Source organism: Phocoena phocoena, chromosome 19 (assembly GCF_963924675.1).
Source record: "Phocoena phocoena chromosome 19, mPhoPho1.1, whole genome shotgun sequence".
Lineage (NCBI taxonomy): Eukaryota > Metazoa > Chordata > Mammalia > Artiodactyla > Phocoenidae > Phocoena > Phocoena phocoena.
This window is the reverse complement of record NC_089237.1, coordinates 25,106,474-25,133,091: the sequence shown is the minus strand read 5'-3', so window position 1 is coordinate 25,133,091 and position 26,618 is coordinate 25,106,474. Positions and strand designations below refer to the sequence as shown.

The 26,618-nt window shown below is 36.7% G+C and overlaps 1 protein-coding gene across 1 annotated transcript in view; it reads left to right on the top strand.

Annotated features, from left to right (window-relative positions):
• The window catches only part of MBTD1 (mbt domain containing 1), a 66,087-nt gene that overhangs the window by 12,199 nt on the left and 27,270 nt on the right, over positions 1-26,618 (top strand). Inside the window, exons 4-7 of the mRNA XM_065896924.1 lie at positions 15,880-16,081; positions 20,486-20,619; positions 21,899-22,013; positions 22,587-22,669. Coding sequence (XP_065752996.1) covers positions 15,928-16,081; positions 20,486-20,619; positions 21,899-22,013; positions 22,587-22,669 — 486 coding nt within the window. The 5' untranslated portion in view covers positions 15,880-15,927. The remainder of the gene's footprint in view (positions 1-15,879; positions 16,082-20,485; positions 20,620-21,898; positions 22,014-22,586; positions 22,670-26,618) is intronic.

Genomic DNA, 26,618 nt, shown 5'->3' with positions numbered 1-26,618 from the left:
ATAAAACATGCAAGAATATCAAAGCATTAAAGGAAAAATATTGGGGGAGGGTGTCTAGGCCTACCAGATTTCAGACTATACTAGGAAGGCTCTCTAATTCAAAAAGGAAGCTATTGGCACATGAATAGACAGACCAATAAGATAGTATAACGTTTAGATATGGACACAACTACATATGGAAATCTAAAACATAAAGTGGTATTTCAAAGCACTGTGACAAAAGGGACATTTTAGTAAAAAGCGATGGTACAACTAGATAGTTGGGAAAAGATAATATTAGAGCCACTGTTTATACCATACATAAGAATAAACTCTAGGGGCTTCCCTGGTGGTGCAGTGGTTGAGAGTCCGCCTGCCGATGCAGGGGACACGGGTTGGTGCCCTGGTCCGGGAGGATCCCACAAGCCACAGAGCTGCTGGGCCCGTGAGCCATGGCCGCTGAGCCTGCGCATCCGGAGTCCGTGCTCCGCAATGGGAGAGGCCACAACAGTGAGAGACCTGCGTACCGCAAAAAAAAAAAAAGAATAAACTCTAAATGGATCAGAGATGTAAATAACAATATGGGTGAATTTTTCTATACCATCGTATAAGGGAAATTTTTCTGTGACTCAAGGTACAATGAAAGAAAATACTGATAAATTTAACTACGTTATAAAAATTTTATTTAATTGTATGGCAAAAAATTCCATAAAATCAAAATTTGCCATATATAACAGAGGTAAATTTAGGGTAAATTCCTAAATACAAAGAGTTTTGAAAAAACATTTAAAAGATTAAAAACGCTTAAAGAATAAAGGGCAAGAGATAAGAACAGACAAGTCCACACACATATACAGAAAGGTACAAAAATGGCTTAGTGTAGAACTATACTGGTTTTTAATACCAAACCCCAATAAAAAGGATGTGAGATCTCCTTGGAGAAAAGGGTAATTTAGGAGCTGGAGCAGTGTAGGGTTTAAAACGATCCTAGAATATCTTGATATTCCAGAAAGTAAGGTACTGCTCAAAAATTGATGTGGGCATGTCAAAATGACATGGGAGTCAGTTCAAGGGGATCCTAGTAGCCAAATCTGGGATAATTTGAACCCCCAAATAATTAAAGACAGAAATGAATTATGAACTAGGGGGGTGGGGCGGGGAAATAGGAGTTAGTGAACTCATACTGATAATGAATAGGTAGATAGATATATGAAGGGGATGATGAGAGTTTCCTGCTGACTGGTAAGAGAGTACTAACACTAGAAAATCATTTTGCAGACATCATAATGTTTGGTTCTGCAGGAGTTATTGGATGCCTAATTTAGGGATGAGGGGGGTAGAATTTCAGTGAGCAACTGTATTAGTTTGTTTTAAATGTGTCCCCAAGATTGCTTATTAGTTGCAAGGAGAAATATGGTAAGTATACTGGAAAAACTGGACAACACCTTGGCAGGGTGATGAAAATGAACATCACCACTGAGGGGCAGATATGTATCTTGTGCCTCTGGATGTAATACTCTTTAGAAGGAAAAATCACTTATATAGTATTATGGAGATATATAACCTGAAAATGAGGAAACTTCAGATGAACCCCAAATGAAAAGCATCCCATTAAAAAGAGGAGAGGTCTTCCCAGCATTGCTTGGGTCTGGATGTAGGTGTTTCCCCAATTGGTGCTGTATGCACTTTTATTTCTATCTATATATATATTGCTTGTTCTCCCAATTTGGTGATGTAAGTTCTCCAAAATTGGTGATGTATGTACATTTATCTCTGTCTCTGTCTCTGTCTCTCTCTCTCTCTCTCTCTCTCTCTCTCTCTCTCTATATATATATATATATATATATTGCTTGTCCTTATATTGTAACTTACTACTAATATAATAAATTTCCTTATTTCTTGCTTATTAAAAAAAAAAAAGAGGAGAGGAGGCCTACATTCTCCAAAAACAATCTTCTAGATTAAAGGAAACAAATACAGCATGTGATGCTGGACTGGAGGGAAGAAATTCTATAAAGGACATTGGGTCCATTGAAATATGGATGGTAAATTAGGGCAAAGTATTAACGTTAAATTCCCTGAAACTAATAACTGTGCTATAGTTATGAGAGAATGTTTATATTCTCAGGAAATGCACAGTGAAGTAGTTTGGAATAAAAAGACATGTATGGGACTTCCCTGGTGGTCCAGTAGTCAAGACTCCACATTTCCACTGCAGGGGACATGGGTTTGATCCCTGGTCAGGGAACTAGGATCCTGCATGCTGCTGCCAAAAAAAAAAAAAAAAAATTGTATGCAACTCACTCTCAAATGGTTCAGAAAAACACCTATATATTTCGAGAGAAGAATAAAACAAATGGAGCGATTTTTTAGTAATTGGTGAATCTGAGTTGAATACAAAGGATTTCTTTGTACTATATTTCCAGCTTTTCTGTAAATTTGGAGTTATTTCCAAGTAAAAAGTTTCTTTTAAAAAAAAAAGGGGAAAAAAGACTACACTGACATACCATTTTCATCCAGCATATTATGGCAAAAAAAAAAAACCTCCCAGTATTGCTGGAGCAAATACAAAACGGTAAAATTTCCATGGAGGGGAATTTGGCAATATCTAACAAAACATTCACCATTCTACCCAGCAGTCACACTTCTGAGGATATGCCCTGAAGTTATACCTCAAACAATTTATATACATATATGTGTATATGTATATATACATGTGTATATGTTCATTGCAGCAATATTTGTTATTGCAAAACATTGAAAGCTGTTGTGTCCAAATGAAATTGATTGAATAAACATGCACACAGTGGAGAACTGTGCAGATTAAAAAGGAATGAGGAAGACGTCTGTGCCCCGAAATGAAGTGGTTTCCAGGATGTATTTCTAAATTAAAGGACAGAGGAATTTAGTATGTGGCCTTTTGTGTATATAAGGAAGCATAAATATACCTGTTTACCTTTTTAAAACATACACACATAAGAAAGATGAACCAGAAAGCAATAAAGTTGGTTACCCACCTACAGGAGACAGTGGTGAGGTAAGGGAAGGAAATATTTCTCCAAGTTATACCTTTTTGTATAGCTGTTTATATTTGAAAGCAGGGTGATTTTTTTGATAGTCCCAATAAATGAAATTAACTCAATAAGGATGTCAAGGGAGACTAAAACCAAAAGCAAACCAAAACCAACTTATTTCAAACTGACAATTGAAGGAGGGAGAAATAGCTAATCCAAGTAACTCTAAAACTCAGTACTCTGTTCCTCAGTTTGAGGAGAAGGGACTACAAAGAAATTCTGAACTCAAAAGTTCATTTTTGTAGCAGTATGGATGTTATGCTCTGAAGCTATTTAAATATATAAAAGGATGGAGCAAATGAATAAATGTTAATTTTGTTGGAAGCCAGGGTTTTCAATAGAAGAAGAGAGAGACAAATACGGATGTGAGAAGGTAAGGAAAAGCCCTGTGGGGATGGATTCTAATTGGAGGTGTAAGTGTGAACTTATGATTTTGAAAATACATTGTATATACATAAGTCATATGTCACATACATGTGTGCATATATATTCCAACTCACATGCACTGAAAGGCTCCAGAAGCAAAGAGATACCCCAGTAGCAATGAACACATGGACCACCTAGATCTTTATTTCTAACATTCCTAGTAAAAGAAACCAAGGCTCTTTGGAGAAATGGTTGATTTCAGAGCTGAGACAGGAAAGTGAGATAAGCCTAGAATGTCTTGTTATGCCAGAAAGCAAAAAATTGTTCAAAAATGATAGGGGCATGTCAGAATGACACAGGAGTCGGCTTGAATGGGTTCCCACTGCCTGAATCTGTCATGATTTGAGCCCCCAAATAACAAAGGACAATAAAGAATTACAAACCATTGAAAAGTTGGAATCCAGGAGTTAATACCCATAAGAGAAAAAAGAAGGGATCTTCCTAACAGAAGAATGCCAACTGATGAATATGGAAGGAATTCTGGGATTGGAAAATCATAGTAAAAGATTGGGCAAGAATCATTGGATGCTAAATCTGGAGTGAAATTTTGATGAGCAGTATATTTGCATGGTCTTGAAGTGTCTTCCATAGGTTGCTTATTAAAAGAGGGAAAACAGTAAAACACCAGTGGAGAACCAGATCCCACAGCTAGACCAAGTCTTATCATCACCAATAAGGGGCAGATGAACATCATATAATCTGGGTTTACTACCCTGAGTAGCATGAGTTATGTAGTATTTCAACTGGGAGTATACAGTCTGAATCTAACGATGAGAAGACTGCAAACCCAAAAGGGGGAAGTTTTTAAAGGAGAGGAAATCTATGTGAAAGAATTCCAAATAATTTGTGTAGATAGCCACACTCAAAGAGGGGGTGCTTGATGGCCTCTTGCTGATGTGCTTTCGCCTATGCTGTTCTCTGCCTAAAAAGATCCTCCTCTTGCCCATCAGAAATCTTCTCTCAGCCTTTAAACAAGTCTAATTTGTGTGTGTGTGTGTATGTGTGTAATACTGAGTTGACCTGACCCCCTGTTTTTCTCTCGGAAATTTTCATTCCATTCATCCACATAATTGTCTTTGGAGCTGCTCTGTTCTTTTATGCCCCTGACCCTCTGGTTGAATACCCCTAGGCATGCACTTAACCCAGGTGAAGACAACATACCCATTATTTGGGATTTTTTAAATTTAGGAACTCTGCTCTTAGAACTGTAAGATGGCAGATTTAAGAAATGAATGATAAAGAGATAATACCAGGGAAAAAAGCTAAAGGCTTTGACTAAGATTTTGTCTGAGGAATAAAGAGGGATCCTCAAATATTCAGGGACAATAATGAGAGAATAAAATGGTTTCTGCTTATCTCCTACCAAATTCAGTTTGTTCATCAAATTAGGAACCACAGTTTAATTAGGTTTCTGTCACTTATAACCAAAAACATAAAGGCTCAGTTTAAATCAGGGTTTCTCACCAGTGGCACTAAACAGCGTTTTGGACTCTCCTGTCATGTTAATGCAAAGGAATGTGACTCTTTTCCTCCAGTCCTCTTAAGGGATATTGCCAAATATCTACCAGGGGGCTAATATCCACTGCCCCCAGTTGAGAGACAACAAATATTTGAGTCCTGCAATGCTGATCGCTGAGAATATTGTGAACAAGACAGAAATACTTACAGTTCATAGAAGATAGGCAAAAAATTAAGTGCTCACAAAAATCTTAAAATCAAAATTCTCTGAAAGAAACAAACAGGATACTGAAATGAGAAATAATGGGGTGAAGAGTGCTACTTCATTTAATTAATTTGTTTAAGAGTGCTTTATTTTTTTAAATAAATTTATTTTTTTAAAAAAGAGGGGGTGTTTAATTCCCCACTCCTTGAGCGTGGGCTTCGAATAGTTACTTCCTTCCAAAGAGTACAGTATGGAGAGAGGTGAAGAGTAATTTTATAGTAGAAAAAACTGCCAAATAATTCTTCAGGCAAGTGGAACTTCCCTGATGGTGCAGTGGTTAAGAATCCATCTGCCGATGCAGGGGGCGCAGGTTCAATCCCTTGTCCGGGAAGATCCGACATGCCGCGGAGCAACTAAGCCCATGAGCCACAACTACTGAGCCCGAGTGCTGCAACTACTAAAGACTGCGCACCTAGAGCCCATGCTCCACAACAAGAGAAGCCACCGCAATGAGAAGCCCGCGCGCTGCAACTAGAGAGGGCCCACGCGCAGCAATGAAGACCCAACACAGCCATAAATAAATAAATAAATTTATTTATTTTAAAAGAATTCTGGCAAGTAATCAAGGTAAACATCAACAGGGATAAGTTATGTTGACAGGATGTATCCCCAGTCTAATCATGAGGATATGAGACAAATTCAATAGAAGCGACGTTCAACAAAATACCTGACCAGTACTCCTCAATTGTCAAGGTCACCAGAAACCAGGAAAATCTGAGAAATTTTCACAGCCCAGAGGAGCTTAAGTAAATCTAACAACTAAATGTAATGTGGGATCTTGGAACAGAAGAAGAACATAGGGTAAAAATGAAGGAAATTTGAATAAAGTATATATAGACTTAGTTAAATGACATCAATTGTAGTTCATTAACAAATGTACAATACTAACGTAAGATATTAATAGGGGAAACAGGTATAATATGGGAAATCTGCGCTGTATTTTCAACTTTTCTGTAAATCTATTGTAACTATATACATTGTAAATCATTTGTAAGTAAAGATATTTTGCAAAAATAGCCATCTATTGTTAACATTCTTAAGGGGGGACATAATCTTATAATAAAGAGTAGTCATTTAAGTTTAATAAGTTAAGCTTTATGGAAAAAATTTATAACCCAGGCAATAAATATAAGTTGACATTCGCCCTTTTTATCTCCATCCTCCAAACTTTTTATTCAAGTTGATCAAAAAACTCACTTCTTATTATTTTTAATCTCATGGGGAAATGAGGAATCACTATATCTTTATACCTATCCACTTCATAAGTTAAATCATTAGTGTTTATATGATAATGTTTACTGCTGCTCAGCCCAGTCACTGGATTGAACCCGGGCTACGGCAGTGAAAGCCCAGAATCCTAACCACTAGGCCACCAGGGAACTTCCTTTGTTCCTTTTTGTTTGTTTGTTTTGGGTTTTTTTTGCGGTACGCAGGCCTCTCACTGTTGTGGCCTCCTCCGTTGTGGAGCACGGGCTCTGGACGCACAGGCTCAGCGGCCATGGCTCACAGGCCCAGCTGCTCCGCGGCATGTGGGATCTTCCCGGACCGGGACACGAACCTGTGTCCCCTGCATCAGCAGGCGGACTCTCAACCACTGCGCCACCAGGGAAGCCTTCCCTTTGTCCTTTTTGATATAACTTCTTTTCCTGGAGTTAACAACTGTCTCATATTTTTTCGTTTAATCATTTAACACTATTAAAAGTGTCTATTGCCTTTTTCCTAAATCCTCCAACAAACTGTCAAACACAAAAGTTTTATTTTTATCCTGGAGCTGCCATCATCCATCCTCCTCCAGTATAGTCTGGTTGCTTTGCAGGCCTCCTGTACAGCTGTCATCCAAGGACATCCCTTTTATCATTGTCTTGGGAATTCCCTGTCCTCTGTTGGATCTTTCTCTTTCTTCATTACTTTGATATTATAATGAAGCACATCTGAGTAAAAGTGGGATCTAAGTTTTTTGAGACTTGGCATATCTGAAAATATCTTTATCCAGCCATTACACGTGGCTGATAGATTGACAGGATATAGATTTTTTTAACAGCTTTCTTGAAGTAAAATTGACACAAGATTTAAACCTTTAAAGTGTACAATTTAATAAGTTTTGACAAATATAACACTCGTGAAACCATCACCACAGTCAAGATACAGAAGCTGTCCATAATCCCCAAAAGTTTCTTCATGATCCTTTATAACCTCTTTCCCACCCCTGGCCCATCCCTTCCCCAGGTAACTTACTGATCTGTTTTCTGTCACTACATTAGTTTGCATTTTCTAAAGTTTTATAAAAATGAAATCATGCAGCTTGTGTTCTTTTTTTTTTGGGTATGGTTTTCGCTCAGCGTAATTATTGTGAGATTATCGCTGTTGTGTGTGTCAAAAATTAATTCCTTTTTATTGCCAAGTAGCAAAATGGAATCATTGTATGGATGTACCACAATTTGTTTATTCATTTACTTTTTGATGGACATTTGGGTACTTCCAGTTTTGAGCTATTATGATCATTCATATATATGTCTTTGTATGGACTTAAGCTTTCATTTTTCTTAGATAAATACCCAGGAGTGGAATGGATCGTAGGCGGTGTATATTTAGCACATCTTATTTAACACTGTATTTAAAACTGCGTGTTCTCCAAAGTGCTTGTACCATTTTACATTCCCATCTTCAGTATATGAGAGTTCCATTTGCTGCACAGACCATAGAGGGCTGTGGGTTTGTTTGGCCATTCTAATAGATGCATAAGAACATCTTGTGATTTTAATTTGTAATTTCCTAATGACCAATGATGTTGAACATGTATTCGTGTCCTTATTTGCCATCCATGTAGCTTCTTTGTGAATTCTCTTTAGATCTTTGCCTGTTTTTTTTTAATTATGTTGTTTAAGTTACTGAATTTTGACGGTTCTTTATATGTCCTGGATACAAATCCTTTATCAGGTATATGATTTGCAAATATTGTTTTCCAGTCTGTGGCTTGTTTTATTCTCCTAATAGTGTCTTTCAAAGACCAGAAGTTTTAAATTTTGATTAAGTTTAGTTATCAATTTTTCCTTTAATGGGTCATACTTTTGATGTCATATCCAAAAACTTTTTAATACCTAACCTAACATCGTGAATGTTTTTTTCCAGTTTTTTTTTCTGGAAGTTTTTAGTTTAAGCTCTTACTTTTAGGTCTGTGATCCGTCTTGTTTTTGTTTTTGGCCACGCCGTATGGCTTGTGGGACCTTAGTTCCCCAACCAGGGATTGAACCCAGGCCACAGCACTGAAATTGCCAAGTCCTAACCACTGGACCACCAGGGAATTCCCTGTGATCCATTTTGAGTTACGTTTTGTTTATGATATAACGTATAGATCCCAGTCTTTTTTTTTTTTTTTTTTTGCATATGGTTATCTGCTTGTTCCAGCACCTTTTGTTGAGAAGACTATATTTTCTCCACTGAATTGCCTTTTCACACTTGTGAAAAAAAATCAATTGACCATATATGTATGGGTCTATTTCTTTTGATCTGTTTGTCGGTCTTTATGTCAAAATTCCACTGCCTTGATTAGAGTAGCTTCAGCATACGTCTTGGAGTCAGGAAGCTTAAGTCTTTCAACTTTGTTCTTCTCAAATTTGTTTTGGCTATTCTAGGCCCTTGCAGTTCCATATGAATTTTAGATTCAGCTTGTCAATTTCTACCCCAAAGTCTTCTGTGTTTTGATTATGTTTTTCGGGGTTGGTTTGTTTGGCCACTCCATGTAACATGTAGAATCTTAGTTCCCCAGCAGGGATTGAACCCCTGCCCCCTGAAGTGGAAGCACAGATTCTTAACCACTGGACCACCAGGGAAGTCCCTTGATTACAATTGTGTTGGATCTATAAATCAACTTGGGAAGAATTGGCATTTTAACAATATTTATTCTTCTAATCTGTGAACACAGTAAATCTTTCCATTTATTTAGATCTTTCTTTAACCCTTTCAGGAACATTTAGTAGTTTTCATGGTATTGGTCTTGCACATCTTTTGCCAGATTTATCCCCAATTATTTCATACTTTTTGATGCTATTGTAAGTGGTATTTTTTTATTTCCAGAAATTGAACTCCAGAAATTTCAATTTCTGGAGTTTTGTTGCTAGTATATAGAAATGCAGCTGATTTTCCTGTACTGATATTTTGTCCTGCATCCTTGCTAAACACTTATTAGCCCAACACTTACTGTATATTCCATCAGATTTTCTACAATCATGATGTCTGGGAATAAAGATTTAGTTAAATTTACTTCTTTACAATCTGAATTCTTTTATTTCTTTATTTCTGTACTTTTTGTTTCTTATTGCGCTGGCTAGAATTTCTAGTACAATATTGAATTAAAATGGCAAAAGCAAATATATAAACTCCCAGTCTTCATGGGAAAACATCCAGATTTTCATAATTAAATTTCTTTTTTTTTTGGCTGGGCCACACAGCATACAGGATCCTAGTTCCCCTACCAGGGATCAAACCCGTGCCCCCTGCAGTAGAAGCATGGAGTCTTAACCACTGGACCACCAGGGAAGTCCCCATTAAATTTCATGCTAAGTTTAGGATTTTCCTGAATGTTCTTTATCGGGTGAGGAAGTTCTCTTCTATTCCTAGTTTGCTGAGGGTTTTTTTTAAAAATCAGGAATAGGTCTCGGAGTCTGTAAAATGCTTTTTCTGTATCTCTTGAGATAATCATATGACTTCTGTTTTTAGTCTATTAATATGATGAATTTATTGATTTTCAAATGTTGAATTAGCTTTGCCTTCCTGGGATAAACCCACTTGGCCATCCTATATTATTCTTTTTATGTAGTGTTTGATCAGTCTGCTAAAATTTAGTTTAAAATGTTTGCATCCTATATTCATGAGTAATATTGCTCTGTAGTTTTCTTACAATAGCTTTTCTGGTTTTGGGATCAGAGTAATGCTGGCCTAATAGAATGAATTGGACACTATTTCATCCTCTTCAGTTTCCTGGAAGAGTTGTTGTAGAATCAGTAGTATTTCTTAAGTAGAATTCTCCAGTGAAGCCATTTGGGCTGGCGTTTTCTTTGTGAGAAGGTTTGTAACTACACATTTAATTTCTTTACCTATTCAGGTTATTATAGTTATTTACCTATTCAGGTACTATGTTTATATGTGAGATTTGGTTTTATGTCTTTCAAAGAATTTGTCCGTTTCCTCTAAGTTGTCAAATTTATTAGCATAGAGTTGTTGGTAATATTCTTACTCTCCTCTTAATATCTCCAGAATCTGTAGTGATGCTGCCTCTCATCCATGATACTGGAAATTTTGTCTTTTCTCTTTTTTGCTTACCTCTAATCAGTCTTATTGATCTTCTCAAAGAACTGGCTATTGCTTTCTTTTTTTTTTTTTTTTTTGGGTTTGTTTGTTTTTCAGTTAGTTGATTTTCACTTGGAGCTTTGAGTGTAGATTTTATGATAAGAATCTTTTTCCTTAACCAGCTATTGCTTTCTTTTTTTTCTTCTTTTTGTTTGTTTGTTTTTTAGTTAGTTGATTTTCACTTGGAGCTTTGAGTATAGCTTTTCTGATAAGAATTTTTTTCCTTTAGAAGTTTGAAGGCATTACTTTTGTTAATCTTGTCATTGAGAAACCCACTGATATCCTAATTCCCTTCTCTTTTTGTGTGATATAGTGTTTTTCTTGAAGCTTTTAGTATGGCAAAGTTCTGTAATTTTTATAAGGATGTACCTTGGTATAGTTCGGTTTTTTTTTAAGTCATTAAGCTGGGCTTGTGTGGTCCCTTCAGTATAGGAACTCTGTCTTTTGATCCTGGAATTCTTGTTGTTGTTGTATTTTTTTCTTTGTTCCTATCTGTTTTCTTTCTTCAGTATCTCTATTCTTTGGATTTTGTATCTTCTGTATTTAACTTTTCTCTTTTCTCTTTTATTATCTACCTATTTGTCTCATGTATACACATACACACATGCTTTTTGAAAGATTTCCTTGATTTTACTATCCATGTATTAATTTATTATTTTGCCTCTTCTGTTTTTTTAAATTCCAAGATCTGTCTTGTTCACTGATAGCATCCTATTATTATATTTCTCTGAAGAATTTTTTTTTGAAGTTTTCTTTTGCTCCCTGTATTACTTCTATTTCCTGTAGATTCTTTTTTTCTGAAGATTTGTTTTGGTCTTTCACATTTTTTTAATTAATTTTTTTAGTTTTAAAATTAATTAATTAATTTGGCTGTACTGGGTCTTCATTGCGGCACACGGGCTCTTCATTGAGGTGTGCAGGCTCAATAGTTGCAGCGCAAGTGCTTAGTTGCAGTATGTGGGATCTTAGTTCCCCAACCAGCGATCGACCAGGGCTCGAACCCAGGCACCCTGCCTTGGGAGCGAGGAGTCTTAACCACTGGACCACCAGGGAAGTTCCTGGTCTTCCACATTTTTAAGAGGCTTTTCACAAATGACTGGTAATCCTTGCCTGTTTATTCATATTTAATGGTTAGTTACTAAGCAGCTGATGGGACTAAATGTGCCTAAACTGGGCTTGTTGACTAGTGAGATTCACTGTTGTGATTGGTTACTTTTAAAATCTCTCTGGTCTCCTGCACTTTTACTGTCATCTGTTTAGATGTGGATATCTTTTTGTAGTGCTTAACGTATATTGTAGTTCTATCTGTGAATTCATGTTTTTGTTATTTCTTCAAAATTTTCAGCCAGTATCTCATTCAGCTTTACCTTTTTCCATTCTCCATAGTCTCTCCTTTGAGAATTTTTTTATATATATATAAATTTATTATTTATTTTTGGCTGTGTTGGGCCTTCGTTGCTGCATGCGGGCTTTCTCCAGTTGCAGCGAGCAAGGGCTACTCTTCGTTACCATGTGCGAGCTTCTCGTTGCAGTGGCTTCTCTTGTTGTGGAGCACAGGCTCTAGGCACGAGGGCTTCAGTAGTTGTGGCACTCGGGCTCAGTAGTTGTGGTTCGCAGGCTCTAGAGCACAGGCTCAGTAGTTGTGGCACACAGGCTTAGTTGCTCCGCAGCATGTGGGATCTTCCCAGATCAGGGCTCGAACCCATGTCCCCTGCATTGGCAGGTGGATTCTTGACCACTGCGCCACCAGGGAAGTCCATATCCTTTGAGAACTCTTACTGACATTTATTATTAGATCTTTACATTCAGTGCTCTTTTAACCTCTTAGTTTCTATGTTTCTGTTCTTCTTTGCCTTTTTGGGTTCTTTCTTAATGTTTATCTTCCATTTCCCCAATTATTTTTTAGGCATGTCTAATCCATTTAGGGTTTTTTTGGTTTTTTTTTTTTAAATTACAGCAATTGTATTTTTCATTTACAGAAATAACATTTGGTTCTTTCTGATTGTGTTCTCTGTTCATTTTTTAATAACATTTTTTATTTCTTCTTAGTTCTTGTACGGTTATTTTATATTCTGTCTCTGGCAATTCCAGTGCCTAACTATTTGGGATATCTAATCTATTTCTGCTGACGCTTGCGGTGGACCGCTTATTGTGTATTTGATATTTGATTGTGTACTGATATTTGATAAAAATCTGTGGAAATGCTGAAAGGCCGGAATTGTAGGTGATTATTTCTGAAATGATTTAGGATTGCTTTTTCTGGGTGTCAAGGGGCACTGGTATCCTAGAACCACTTTAATTTCTTGACATGGGAATTTTCTGACCATCTAGGGTAGGATAAATTATAACCTCAGGTCTTTGGTTGCAAAATCCCAGAGAAGCCTCTCCACCCAGAGCATGGACAGAAAGGCTCCTTTGTAGGTCCCCGAGCTGTGCAGCTTGTGGGATCTCAATTGCCTGACCAGGAATTGAACCCAGGCCACCACAGTGAAAGCCTGGAATCCTAACACTTAGGCCACCAGGGAACTCCCTACATGTAGTCAGTTTTTTTCCCACCCATTTTACAACTTATATTGAAGTTGCAGCCCCCTCAGGGGCTTTGGTCTGATATAGAGAACATTTCTCTAGAACATTAGTCCTTAAAGATGCTTTGGGGGCTTCTCTGGTGGCACAGTGGTTGAGAGTCCGCCTGCCGATGCAGGGGACACGGGTTCGTGCCCCGGTCCGGGAAGATCCCACATGCCGTGGAGCGGCTAGGCCCATGAGCCATGGCCGCTGAGCCTGCGCATCCGGAGCCTGTGCTCCGCAACGGGAGAGGCCACAACAGTGAGAGGCCCGCGTACCAAAAAAAAAAAAAAAAAAAAAAAGATGCTTTGGAAAACACTGCATACTATATATACCTCTTAAATTATTGTAATATTCACAAGCATCTTAAGGGTTCGAAGAGGGCTTTGAAGTAAGGAAAATTTCCCAAATGTATTTGACCATAATACGTTTTTTTAAATGTTAACAGCCTATACTTATTGAAACCAAAATGTTTGTAATCATTGGGTCCCTGAAATTTTAAGTTTATATTCTCTAACAAGTTGAGTCAGAATAAGATATTCTGTGTTGACATTTCAGGATCAGTAAATAGCGGCTAACCAAGCTGACTATAAAGTGGACGACAAACTTATATGAAAACTCTGGATGCAAAAGATCATCTCTGTATGGAGTCAGGGTGTATGAATTTATTTGGATTTAGAATTCTAGCCGGTGTTTACTAAATGTATCTTCCAGGCATTGTGATAAATATTTCATAGTGTCTTTATGTTGCCCTCAGGAAGAAAATACATCAAACTTTAACCTAGCCTTCAAGGGCCCTGGTGATCTGGCCACTGCATCCTCCTCCAACCTCATCTCCCACACCTCTCACACTGGACACCAGCCACATTGGCCTTTCAATGCACCAAGTATGTTCCAGCCCAAAAGCCTTTGTCTTGCCCTTTCCTTCCAGCACCAGATATTCAAGTGGCTGCCCTTTTTGTCCTCAGGGTCTTTCCTCACCACCGAATCTCAGTTGACTACACTTGCCTTATTACTCTATTATCACATGGTCTTGCTTGGATTTCTCCCACCAGTAGACTATAACCTTATGAGAACCATTGATCTCTCTTAACCTCTCTTACTGTGAGGCACACAGATGCTTGATAAATAGTTGTTGAATGTTGAATGAATAAGAGAAAGAAAGTCATCACTTGCCCAAGTTCACAGCTAATAAATGACAAAACTAAGTCTCAAACCTGGGTCTGTCAGAATTCTGTGTTGCTAGTACCATACTTTATCTAAACAAGCATTATCCTATTCCCTGCCACCTTACCAGTTCAAAATATTGTTAGGCTTTTCCTTCTGAATTGCGTTCAGAGTCTTTATTCTTTTGAAATCTCCTGGTGGTAGCAGATTTTGATTCTTTGAAGATACATGTAATTTATAGAAATAACAAAGCTATTCAGAACCAAATCTGCTAAATAATCAGGCTGGGGAAACCAATAGTGGGGGAGGGGGGAATATTCTAAAGTGACCTCAGTCGGCTTTTCTTTTTTAAATTGGGTCTAAAAGAGGGTTCTGAAAGAAGAATAGTAAAAAAAAAAAAAAAAAGAGTTTAGAAGTTGCGGCAATATTAGTAGAACATGTGTAGAGTCTCCCAAGGGGACTTCTTTAAAAGACAGTATTCATTTGAGTATATAATATTTCCATTGCGTGGATTAAGAAACTAGTTTTGTTGCTTTCATAGTTACACCTGATACAAATGAAAATCAGTTCCCCATCTCAAAGCAAATGTTTAATACAAGCATATCTGAAAATGACAGTTTATTCAATAAAACTAAGATATGCATTCGGATGGTTTTATCTTGTCAAACCTTGGACCACAGATTTCAGCTTTGTTATTGGTCATGTTAAGACGTTAAACTAGCCAGAGAAGAAATTGTGCATAAGGTGAAAGATGATACAAAAAAAATTATAACTGAAGCAAAATAATAAGATACGTACCAAACTCTAAAGATTTTTTGGTTGATGGTTTTCACTCTACTTGTAACTCACTGGTATGTTTAGTGATGGTTTGATTTTTTTTCATTTCAAATATTCCGTTTCTTTTTTCTCTTTGTTTTTCCCTGCTTTCTTTTAACTTTCTTCTCACTGAACTTGAAGTTTTGGAATTGATTTCAGGAGAAGTTGGAGTGGTGGTAGGTGTTTAGTTTGGGGGTTTTTGGGTGGCTTGAGTGAGGGAACATTTTTGGAGGAACATATGAGTAGCATTTGCTGAACATGATATGTAGTATCTTTGTGCTTTTTCTTTTGAAAAGGAAATAGTGTTTAGCTGGAGATGATTGGGTTTTTTTCTAATTATGTATGTTAAAAAAATGAAATAGTGTTACATGTAGAAATGCTGTCTTCTATAATTTTTGAAATAGGTATTTGTTATGTGTATTTCACCACAGTTGTTTTAAAAAAAGAAATCATCTGATCTAATCGCATTTTATAGAGAAGTGATATATCTAGTTTATGGCAAAACTTTAATTACATGATGATCTTCTGATTCCCATTTAGTGTTTTTTCCATCATTATTGTTACTCCTTTTAGCTAACATGGTAGCTAATAGATTTGTGCCTCATGGAAGTGGAGGGCTCCACTTGACACAAACATTTAGCTTTCCATTATAAAATAAAATTATCAATTCTCAGGGCTAGATTTTCATTTTTCAAATCTCATTTATCACAATTTGAACTAAGGTCTTTTAGGTAGTGTACATGAGTGCTGTGTCATGTGTTACTGATTTCTTCTACTTTTAAGACTGAACATTCTTCACGATCCGAAAGGAAAAGAAGAGACTCTTTCGGGATGTTTGACGGTTATGATAGCTGCAGTGAGGACACGAGTAGCAGCTCCAGCTCTGAGGAGAGTGAAGAGGAAGTTGCTCCTTTACCTTCTAATCTGCCAATTATCAAAAACAATGGCCAAGTGTACACATACCCAGATGGTAAATCTGGCATGGGTGAGTATGGAGATATATACTTCAGCTCAGGTGAACAGCCTTTACCTGTTACACACCTTTATACTTGAGGGTATGTTTTGATTCCATTTCTCCTGTCATTTCCCTTAGAATTTTTAAAGAACAGTTTGAAGAAACACAGTCTGAAACTTATAGTTCTAGATAAGATCACTGGGTTTGTGTTAGATCTCTTTATTTTGCATACCTACCACCTGCTGGTAGAAAACAAGTAGAAAAAAATGAAAACAAAAGGCAGCTGAGAAACTTAATGGGACTTAAGTTCCATAATTAAATAATAAATCCCTATGTAATTGGAAGTGTGTAAGATAATAGACTTACAGAGTTGAAAGAGACTTTCAAGGTTAAGTCTCCCTTCTCTTTAACGATTCCTTATAAGTTTTCTGTTTTAACACTTTGGCTATAGGGTATCTCTAATTACCAGAATATCCTTTATATTGAACCAAAATTATCCTTGCTCTAACTTTGTCTTTTGGTCTTAATTTTGATTTTTAAAGGTACACAGAATGATTCTAATCCCTGTAACAAAGACATCTCTTCCCATCACATTACAACACTTATTTCTAGGGTGTCTCTAGGACACACTAAGTAAACCTAATTGCTTCAGTCATTTCTCAGCATCAATGATTTAATTCATCAGTATCCTGCTCACTTTCTTCTGGGAATACTTCAGATTATGTGGTAGTAGGGTGACAACTTGTCTTGCCTGAGACTGTCCTGGTTTTAGGATTAAATGTCCCACATCCTGGAGAAGGACCTCAGGCAAATAGTTGGTCACCCTGTGTGATTAGGACAGAAGGTAGTTCAGCTTTTATCTCCTTTTTTTACGACACTGTGTTTCCATTCAGGCCACCAAAATTGCTTTAACTTTTTTCAAACTAATACTGAATTTGCAAATAACTGAAACCACATGAACTAGACCAATTTAAATCAGTCTTGCGCTTTTCCAGTTGATTTTTTAAACCCAAAGTGTTAAGACTTTAAAACTCTCCATGTAACCTTTTTCTTACTAAATTTTGGTCTTAGAAATATTTTATTCCTGATTCTTTCATCTAATGTTGAATGCAGTGTCATCTGATCGTCATTTGCAGATTTGATAATAATGCCCTGTAAGTCATATTCTAGTCTTTTTTTTTTTTAATTAGTTTCCTTTGGCCTTTAATGACATTGGTAACTTTTTTTTTGGCTGTGTTGGGTCTTTGCTGCTGTGCGTGGGCTTTTCTCTAGTTGCGGCGAGCGGGGGCTACTCTTCGTTGTGGTGCGCGGGCTTCTCATTGGGTGGCTTCTCTTGTTGTGAAGCACGGGCTCTAGGCGCGGGGGCTTCAGTAGTTGTGGCACTCGGGCTCAGTAGTTGTGGTTCACGGGCTCTAGAGCACAGGCTCAGTAGTTGTGGCACACAGGCTTAGTTGCTCTGCGGCAAGTGGGATCTTCCCGGACCAGGGCTCGAACCCGTGTCCCCTGCATTGGCAGGTGGACTCTTAACCTCTGCACCACCAGGGAAGCCCTATATTCTAGTCTTTTGATTAAAACGTTGAGCATCGAAGGCCCTGGTACAGAGTCCTGCAGATCATATCAAAGAACTTAACTTCACTTATCAGGACTCACTAGGTGTAGTCATCCAACCAGTTAAAACCTACCTAGGTGTTTTCTACTTCAGCTTGAATTTCTCAATCCTTACTGACAAAGCTACATGAGAGATTTTATCAAATGTGTTAACTCCTGTTAATATACATCTTGTCATGGTTTAGTTATGATATACCAGTCTGGTAATCTTATAACAAAAGGGAGCTTTATATGTGCCAGACTCTGTTTTACAGATACAAATAGAAACAATATAGAATAAACTGCCTGGTGGAGCTTACATCCTGGTCATGAGAATTCTAGTTTGACGTGTTTAGTTCTTGGAAAAGATATACTGTCCCCTTGGGATCGCTTTTTTTTTTTTTTTTTAATGTAGATGATCCACAAACCTTTTAAATAATCTGTTCTAGAATTTTTACAACAGAAAATCATTCAGGCTTTTTTTCCCTTAGACAGCCTTTGTTTATCTCTTATCCTTGGCTTCTTACATTTTTTCCATGATTTCTCATAATTTGTTATGAGAACTTACTGGTTAAACTGTAAGTTCCTCCAGTTATAACTGTTTAGATGGAGATTTGAACCCACTCAACCCACTCAACAACATAGTTTGCTCTGTTATCTTTTTTCCCCCCAGCTTTACTGAGGAATAATTGACAAATATAATTGTATATGTTTAAATGTATAAATGTCTATAAATGTGGTGGTTTGATATACATGGATACGGTGGAATGATTACCAAGATCAAGATAATTAACACATCTGTCACCTCACAAAGTTAACTGAGTGTGTGTGTGTGTGTGTGTGCGTGCGTGCGGTGTGAGCACAAGATCCCCTCTCAGCAGCTTCCAAGTATACAATACAGTAGTGTTATTAACTATAGTCACCATGCTGCACATTAGATCCTCACATCTTATTCTTTTTATAACTGAAACTTTGTACCCCTGGCAACCACCATTCTATGAAATGGGCTTTCTTTTTTTAAGTTTCCACATATAAGTGATACCATACACTATTTGTCTTTCTCTTTCTGGCTTATTTCACTTAGCATAATCCCCTCCAGTTTTGTCCATGTTGTCAGAAATGACAATATTTCCTTCTTTTTATGGCTGAATAATACTCAATTATAATGAATAATATTCCAATTTAATGAATAATATTCCATATATATGGATACCATATCTATCTGTCTATCTATAGATAGATATATACCACATTTTTTTTTTTTATCCACTCATCCATCAAAAGACGTTTAGTGTGTTTCCATAACTTGGCTATTGTGAATAACGCTACAGTGAACATGGGAGGGCACATATCTCTTTGAGATACTGAGTTGCAGTCAACTAATTTTTGATAAGGGCAACAAGAACACACAATGGGGAAAGGATAGTCTTTTCAGTAAATGGTGTTGGGAAATTTGATATCCACATGCAAAAGAAAAACTGGACCCCTATCTTATACCACTCACAAAAATTAACTTGAAAATGGATTAAAGACTTAAATGTAAGACCTGAAACTATAAAACTCCTAGAAGAAAATATAAGAAAGAAGCTCCTTGACGTTGGTCTTAGCAATGATTTCTTGGATAAGACACCAAAAGTACAAGGCCACAAAAGCTAAAATAAGCGGTGAGGTTACATTAAACTAAAGAGGTTCTGCTCAGCAAAGGAAACAGTAAATTGAAAAGGCAACCTACAGAGTGGGAGAAAATATTTGTAAACCATACATTTGATAAGGGGTTAATATCCAAAATATATAAAGGACTCATACAACTCAATAGCCAAAAAAGCAAATAATCCAATTTAAAAATGGACAAAGGACCTGAATAGACATTTTTCCAAAAAAGGCATGCAAATGGCCAATAGTACAGGAAAATGTACTCAACATCACTAATCATCAGGGAAATGAAGATCAAAACCACAATGAGATATCACCTCATACCTGTTAGGATGGCTAGTATCAAAAAGACAAGAGATAACAAGTGTTCAGGAGGATATGGAAAAAGGGAAGTCTTATAAACTCTTGGTGGTAATGTAAATTGGTATAGCCATATTGAAAACAGTATGGTGATTCCTCAAAAATTTTAAAATAGAACTGTTATGTAATTCAGCAATCCCACAACCTATGTATCTTTTTTGAGCTTCACTTCTTACTACCCTGTTCTTCTAATTCTCCTTTCAAATTATTGTCCATTATGCTAGTTTACAAAAGAGACCCACTAGTGGTTAGAGTTTTGTTGCCCTCTATTATCAGTTAACAATGGTGCACGTACTTCAAGCTTTGAACCTATCCTGTTTCTCTCGTCTCCTGAATATAACTTGAGAGAATCCTCATACTGCCTTTAGCATTTTTCTGAGTTGGCCATTTTTATGTTTCAGTCTTTACAGTATTTTAAAGACCTGTGCTGCACTTTGTATTAATCTTCAGTTGTGTTGCACTTTTTTTAATCTTTTGTTTATAATCCTTTCAAACATCAGAGCTTATAATGTCTGGCACAAGGTGGGCACTAAGGAAATGTTAGTTGAATCTAACTTATATTTGTTTGTGAGTCTTTTGACCCTTTTTAAAGCCCTTTCAGACCTTAAGCTACTGTCAGACCTTCTGGAGCCTGTAGCTGTGGTATCATTCCAGTCTTTCCCCTACCTTTTATTAGGTTTTTATATCATTTATGTATCAGATAGAAGAAATTTTCTATCTGCTTTAAAGAAATGTTTTAAATTAAAACCTTTAGATAATTGGAGGAATTATTAAACTGTTAGATGAAAATTGGTTTTATTATATGATCATAACACCAATGTTTTTGTTAATTAGCTACCTGCGAAATGTGTGGGATGGTTGGTGTGCGAGATGCTTTTTACTCTAAAACAAAGCGTTTCTGCAGCGTTTCATGTTCAAGAAGTTACTCGTCAAACTCCAAGAAGGCAAGCATTTTGGCCAGACTTCAGGTAACGGTACAGAAACCTTCTTATTCTTTATATCTGTTATTTCTATGGCTTTCACTGTTTATCTGTCATTTGATTGTGATTCGTTGCACTTCACCTTTGCCCAATTGGCCAGTTATCATTTTCTACCCCACATTTTAAAGAAATATGTTCATTCTATAAAATTGAGTAGCTGTTATAAATAGAGAAGGCATACTATCCAAAATAAACTATGACTTGTTTGTGTCTTTTTTCTAAATAAGTATAGATGTAATAAACATCTTTAGATATATATGAATTGAAGCCATTTTTCCCCCTAATTTTCTTTGGAGTTAACATCAAAGTAGAAACTTTCAGTGTTGGGAGGGGGAATGATTTACCCTTTGGTTTTATTTTTCCATCATCTTTGGTTTGTATTTTTGATTGTAACCCATTTGATACCTTGACCAAGTGTATTTGGTTAATCCAACTAACTTTTTGGAAAAATTCATAATACGAAAGGCAAATCATCTTTCTGTAAATGCACGTCAGTGCCTACAAAATGACTGGAGATTTGACCATTTGACTAAGTTATTACTATTGTAGCATATAAACTACTTTTTAAAGGCATCATGTAACTGATATTTGTAATATATTTTATTTGAATGATCACATTTTTCATATTCTTCTTTACCTTATTGTGATCATTACATAGCACTGAGAGGATTATTTAAATTCCCCAGATTAAGGAAATACATCACTTAGATGTATTTCTATATTTCAGATAGACAGTACCTAAAGATCCTGAGCAATGGTCTGTACCCAAATGGATGGCAGTTTGTCACACTGAATTTGGCCCATGATCATTTTGTCATTGATCTTTTGCGTTAGCGCTAAAGGTATAAACCTCAGTCACTTGCTCTTTAAACATTAAATTATCTTTTCTTATATGAATAGCAATGCTTGGCAACCTGCATGAGTGAATAACCACTGGTTTTATCTAGTACAAGAAGGAATGAATTATCCACCACAGCCTATATTTTAACATCTTATGGGATATAATTTTTTATTAACATATTAATTTGCATATTGCTATTTTAGTCTGTGCCAGCTCTGCTACCCATATTACGTATCTACATTGTAGCAGAACTCCAGAAAACATTTCTCATGTTAAAATTCCTTGTATGTTTCCTCTGCTTTAATAATTTTCTAAACCCTCGATGTTTACTTAAGCAGAATGAGTAGTATGCAATCAAGTTAGTTTTCAGATTTGGGGGTGGGAGGATGAGAAAGAATCCTATTTACTTAACTCTTCTTGTTTTAGGGTAAGCCTCCAACAAAGAAAGCAAAAGTTCTTCAGAAACAACCTTTAGTTGCTAAACTAGCTGCATATGCTCAATATCAAGCTACCTTGCAAAATCAAGCAAAGACTAAATCAGGTAATATGGGTGAATGTAGTGGAGGTGAAATATTTGGTACTGATTCATCTAGTTTTAATTAATAACATTTTAATTTTGGATTCTGTTAACTAAGCTATTTGTGTACTGTATTTGCACATTATGACACTGGGCTTCCTGGTAGTGGTTTTGGTTTCAGTAAATTATTCTAGAATAGAATAGTGTTTGCAAGTTACGGTGCTATTAGGTGGTGGATACTGGATAGAAATCTCATTGAAGTGCACGGTAATAGCTGCGTGGGAATAAAACACAAGAGCAGTCAGAACAGCATTTGTTATCCTGAAGGTATCTGCTCTCTGCTGTTCTTTGTTTCTTATAACTGGAGAGCCCTTGCCTCACTTCCCAAGGAGCATATGTTGTATATAGAAGAGTTAAACTGCCATTTGTTTGCAAATATGATATATGCTAAAGTTCATGTTTATTTAGAGAAGTTTTGTCTTTATAGAAGAAACTTTCTTTAGAGGTGATAAATTTATGTCATTTCACATTTTAAAATAATAGCCTTCTTACAAATTTGAGAACTGTAATATATCTAAATTTATTTTATTTCAGTAGCAGTCTCCATGGAAGGTTTCAGCTGGGGTAACTACATCAGTAGCAATAGCTTTATAGCAGCTCCAGTTACCTGCTTTAAACATGTGAGTATGGAATTTCTCAGTTTATGTTGAAATGCTTAGTCATTGTTTAAATCTGAAGGCACAATGGCATTTAATCATCTTATCCTTAGAAGGTCTTTATTTTATACGTTGTAATGGAAATGTTTCTTTTTTTATTAATTATTGTACTATGAATAGTTACATAACTTCTCTAAGTTTTATAAGTAAAAGGTTCCTATAAAGACATTGCAAGTTGAAATTGTTTCAAACGGGGAAAGCCACTAGTCTCATCCAATTTTCGTATTAAGTTGAACCATATAAAATTGCTGGTTTTGTGCATCAAAAATAGTTGTATATTGGCAAAGTCATATGGTTCAACCTCATAGAAACCATGCATTGTATATGTTACCTAAATTTTTGTGATTTGACCTAATAATTGAGAAAAGGAAGGATCTTCTAGTTTTGTTTTGTCTCAAATGTAAAATCACAAAAACAAAGAAGGAACTATTAGTAATACAGTATCGTGGGCTGAAATGATCTGTCGGAAGATGTTCTTTTTAACAAGTAGTGTCACAGAACATCTGAAGTAATTGAGAGTTATGTTTAAAATGTATCTAATGATAAATTCTTTCCTTTTGATTTCATTCCTTTTGATTCAGTTATCTGATTAATTCTCTTCAATACTTTTTTTAACCTTACTCTAAGCTTAATTTATATTTAAAGCTTCTATCTGCTACTGACCATGCATAAGAAGGAAAGAGAATTTAGAAAGTTAATGAATGAAGTTTTGTGTACACTTGTACACAAATTGTTAAATAATAGCATGTGAACAAAACTGAGCTTGAGTTCTTGCTGTGGAAATCCAAATGAATTTTAATTCATTCGTGTCCAATAAAGGATGTTGATCAAGGCCAAACATATTAATTCAGTGGCAGAAATATGACTTAAAGCCAAATTCATTCATTTGCTAAGTTTTCTTTCTTAAAAGTCCAGGTGTTAAGCCCTTAGTCGGTGGCATGCTGACCATCTGAATCAGCCTAAGTGGAATCTTAGATACTTTACCTTAGTATACAGTAGCTGATATATTTTACTGTAGTGTTGATAGTAGTGTCACATTTATGAGATACATTAAATACATGGCAACAGCAGCTTTCATGAGAATTACAAAGCAAGCCTTTAACTCTCCTCTCTTGAGATAGTTCTTTTTGGTACTAAGAAGATAAGAATTAGATTAAATTCTCAGTTATAATAACTCTTTCATCCCAGATTCCTGGGACATTTGTCTGTTGTCTCCTTCTGAGTATCCTTTATCTCTTTTCCTATCTTTATTTTAATATTTTGTTTTTTTAGGTTTTAATATCATAAGCCATGTTCAGCTATTTTATATAAGTAGTCAGCATATTTTTAAAAATAGCATTTCAAAGTCCCAAAAGTATAATATTTTATTTCATGTCCGTATCTTTGAATAGTAATACTATGTTAAAGTTCTTTGCAAGAAAATCTCTATTATAATGAAACAGATTTTTTTTGACTTTGCTTTTTTAAGATTAAAGTGTTCTATCACATAGAATAGAGCAGCTAGCCTTAGCTGTATGATTAATAATGATACTGTGGGACCTCCTGTTTCTCGTTCAGAAGCAAGGTATCTGTCACCCAGTGCCTTCCTGCTCCACTCATCTTCCTTTACTGCCTTCTCCTTACCAAATAGGAAACATTTTATACTGCTAATGTCTTAATATACTTTAGTACAAAATGAGTTTGCTTTGTTGCCTTAACCAGCATTTTTATTTGAAGTCATTTGGTTTAGGAGGTCAGACTTTGTGCTGTACTTGATTTTTGTCCTTTAGAGTTGACTCTTCATGGTTCTCCCCCTTAGATAGTTTTTGGGGTCTCCAAGGAGAATTACTGGCTTTAGCTTTAGAAAACCTATTGCCAGGAGCAGCTGCAAGCACAAGGTCCTGCCTTGAATCATCAGTCTTCTAATCTTCTAACACTTGATGCCTGCTCTAACACTGGTTCATCTGTGGGGCCTCTTCCTCCACACTCTACACCTGCGTTGTCTCCAACTTGAGCGCAGGTTGGGAGCCTTTCCCTGCTCCTAGGGGATTCTTTTTTTTTTTTTTTTTTTTTTTCCGGTACGCGGGCCTCTCACTGTTGTGGCCTCTCCCGTTGCGGAGCACAGGCTCCGGACGCGCAGGCTCAGCGGCCATGGCTCACGGGCCCAGCCACTCCGCGGCATGTGGGATCTTCCCGAACCAGGGCACGAACCCGTGTCCCCTGCATCGACAGGCGGACTCTCAACCACTGCGCCACCAGGGAAGCCTAGGGGATTCTTTTTTCAAGCATAAGTTTTTAACACATTCTATCTGTGGGAATTCCCTGGCAGTCCAGTGGTTAGAACTCGGCGCTTTCACTGCTGGGACCCAGGTTCCATCCCTGGTCGGGGAACTTAGATCACGCGGCTTGCAAGGCACTGGCACCGCCAAAGAAAACAAAACAAAAAAAAATTTAATGTGTACACGGAAACAGAGCTGTTCTGGTTGAACCAGGATTTGGGGGTGGGGCTGGTGTCACAGCTTTGACTGCCTTGCTTCTTTAAGGTAACTCAGCCTCTTCTGCAGTAGGGACCCCAGGTAAATATATTTTCCAGCACTTAAAAATGATAGTGATTAGTTCTTAAACCATAGAATTTCAGTAGAATTCCTCTTTTCCACGGTCTGTCTTTAAATTTCTGGGAAGTTTCTGCAAAGTATATCATAGGACAATATTCTCTTTGAATATTGCTGTAATTGTGCATAATGGTTTATACTTAATCACTCAATTACAACAGTGTTTGACATTTTTTATAATTATCAGTGTAAATGGAGCCCAGTTGTCATTAAGTATATCTACTTAGAAACCTGTATATTATGATTGCTGTATATCTGATGCAACTTTCATTTCATCTAGGTGGTAGTTTTCAGACTTTTTTTTTTTTTTACAGCATTACGATTCCCGCTTTCCCTAATAAACATAGCTAGCATAGGGGAAGTTATACTGATTGGTCTGGCAAGAGTAGGGTGGTATGGCTAGAGCCTTGGCCCCTGACCCTTGGCTTTCCCTTCTTTGACAATCTCTGAGGTTGGAAACCACTGAATTAGGTTAATACCATTTTAAAAGAAATTTTTATTGGAGTATAGTTTATTTACAATCTTGTGTTGGTTTCAGGTGTTAGGTAGTATCATTTTTAATTAATCCTAAATCATATGGTCACAAAGCTGTAAGTTATCTTAAAAATCATCTAGCTCATCTACTCCATCTCTTATTATAAATGAAGAAACTCTTGCTACATTTTTCAGTAGCTGGATTGAAATTTTCAACTTTGGGCTTTAACCTGCTTTTTCTCACGCAGTTTTTCTTATTTGTTCGGGTGTTAACATAGTTTTGAATTAGGCCCCTATAGGAAAACCCTCCTGTGCTCCCCCTTTACTTACACAACTCGACCACACAGTGCTGCTGATACCAGATGTGTGGGTTTCCGCATATCAAGCATTTCTCTGACACCAGCTTGGGTGTCCTACAGTTTAGTTCAATTCTGACACTGTCTGTCGGGAGTTACCATCAGATCCCACGCTTACGGACTCAGTCCCACAAGACTGCCCCTACTTCAGACACCAGTTGCAAATCCCACATTGTCACCTCTACTTCTGACAGATAGCTGTAAATCAGAGTTCCCATGCTCCTTCCTTGGGTTTGATAATTTGCTAGAATGGCTCACAGAATTCAGGGAAACACTTAGGTTTACTGTTTCATTATTAAGGATATAATAAAAGAGATGAACAGTCAGATGAAGAGATGTGTAGGGCAAGGTATATGAGAAGGGGCATAATTTCCATACCCTCCAAGGTGCACCACTCTCCTAGCACCTTTACTTATCCACCAACCCAGAAGCTCTCCAAATCCTGTGTATTGGGATTTTTATGGAGGCTTCATCACATAGGCATAATAGGTC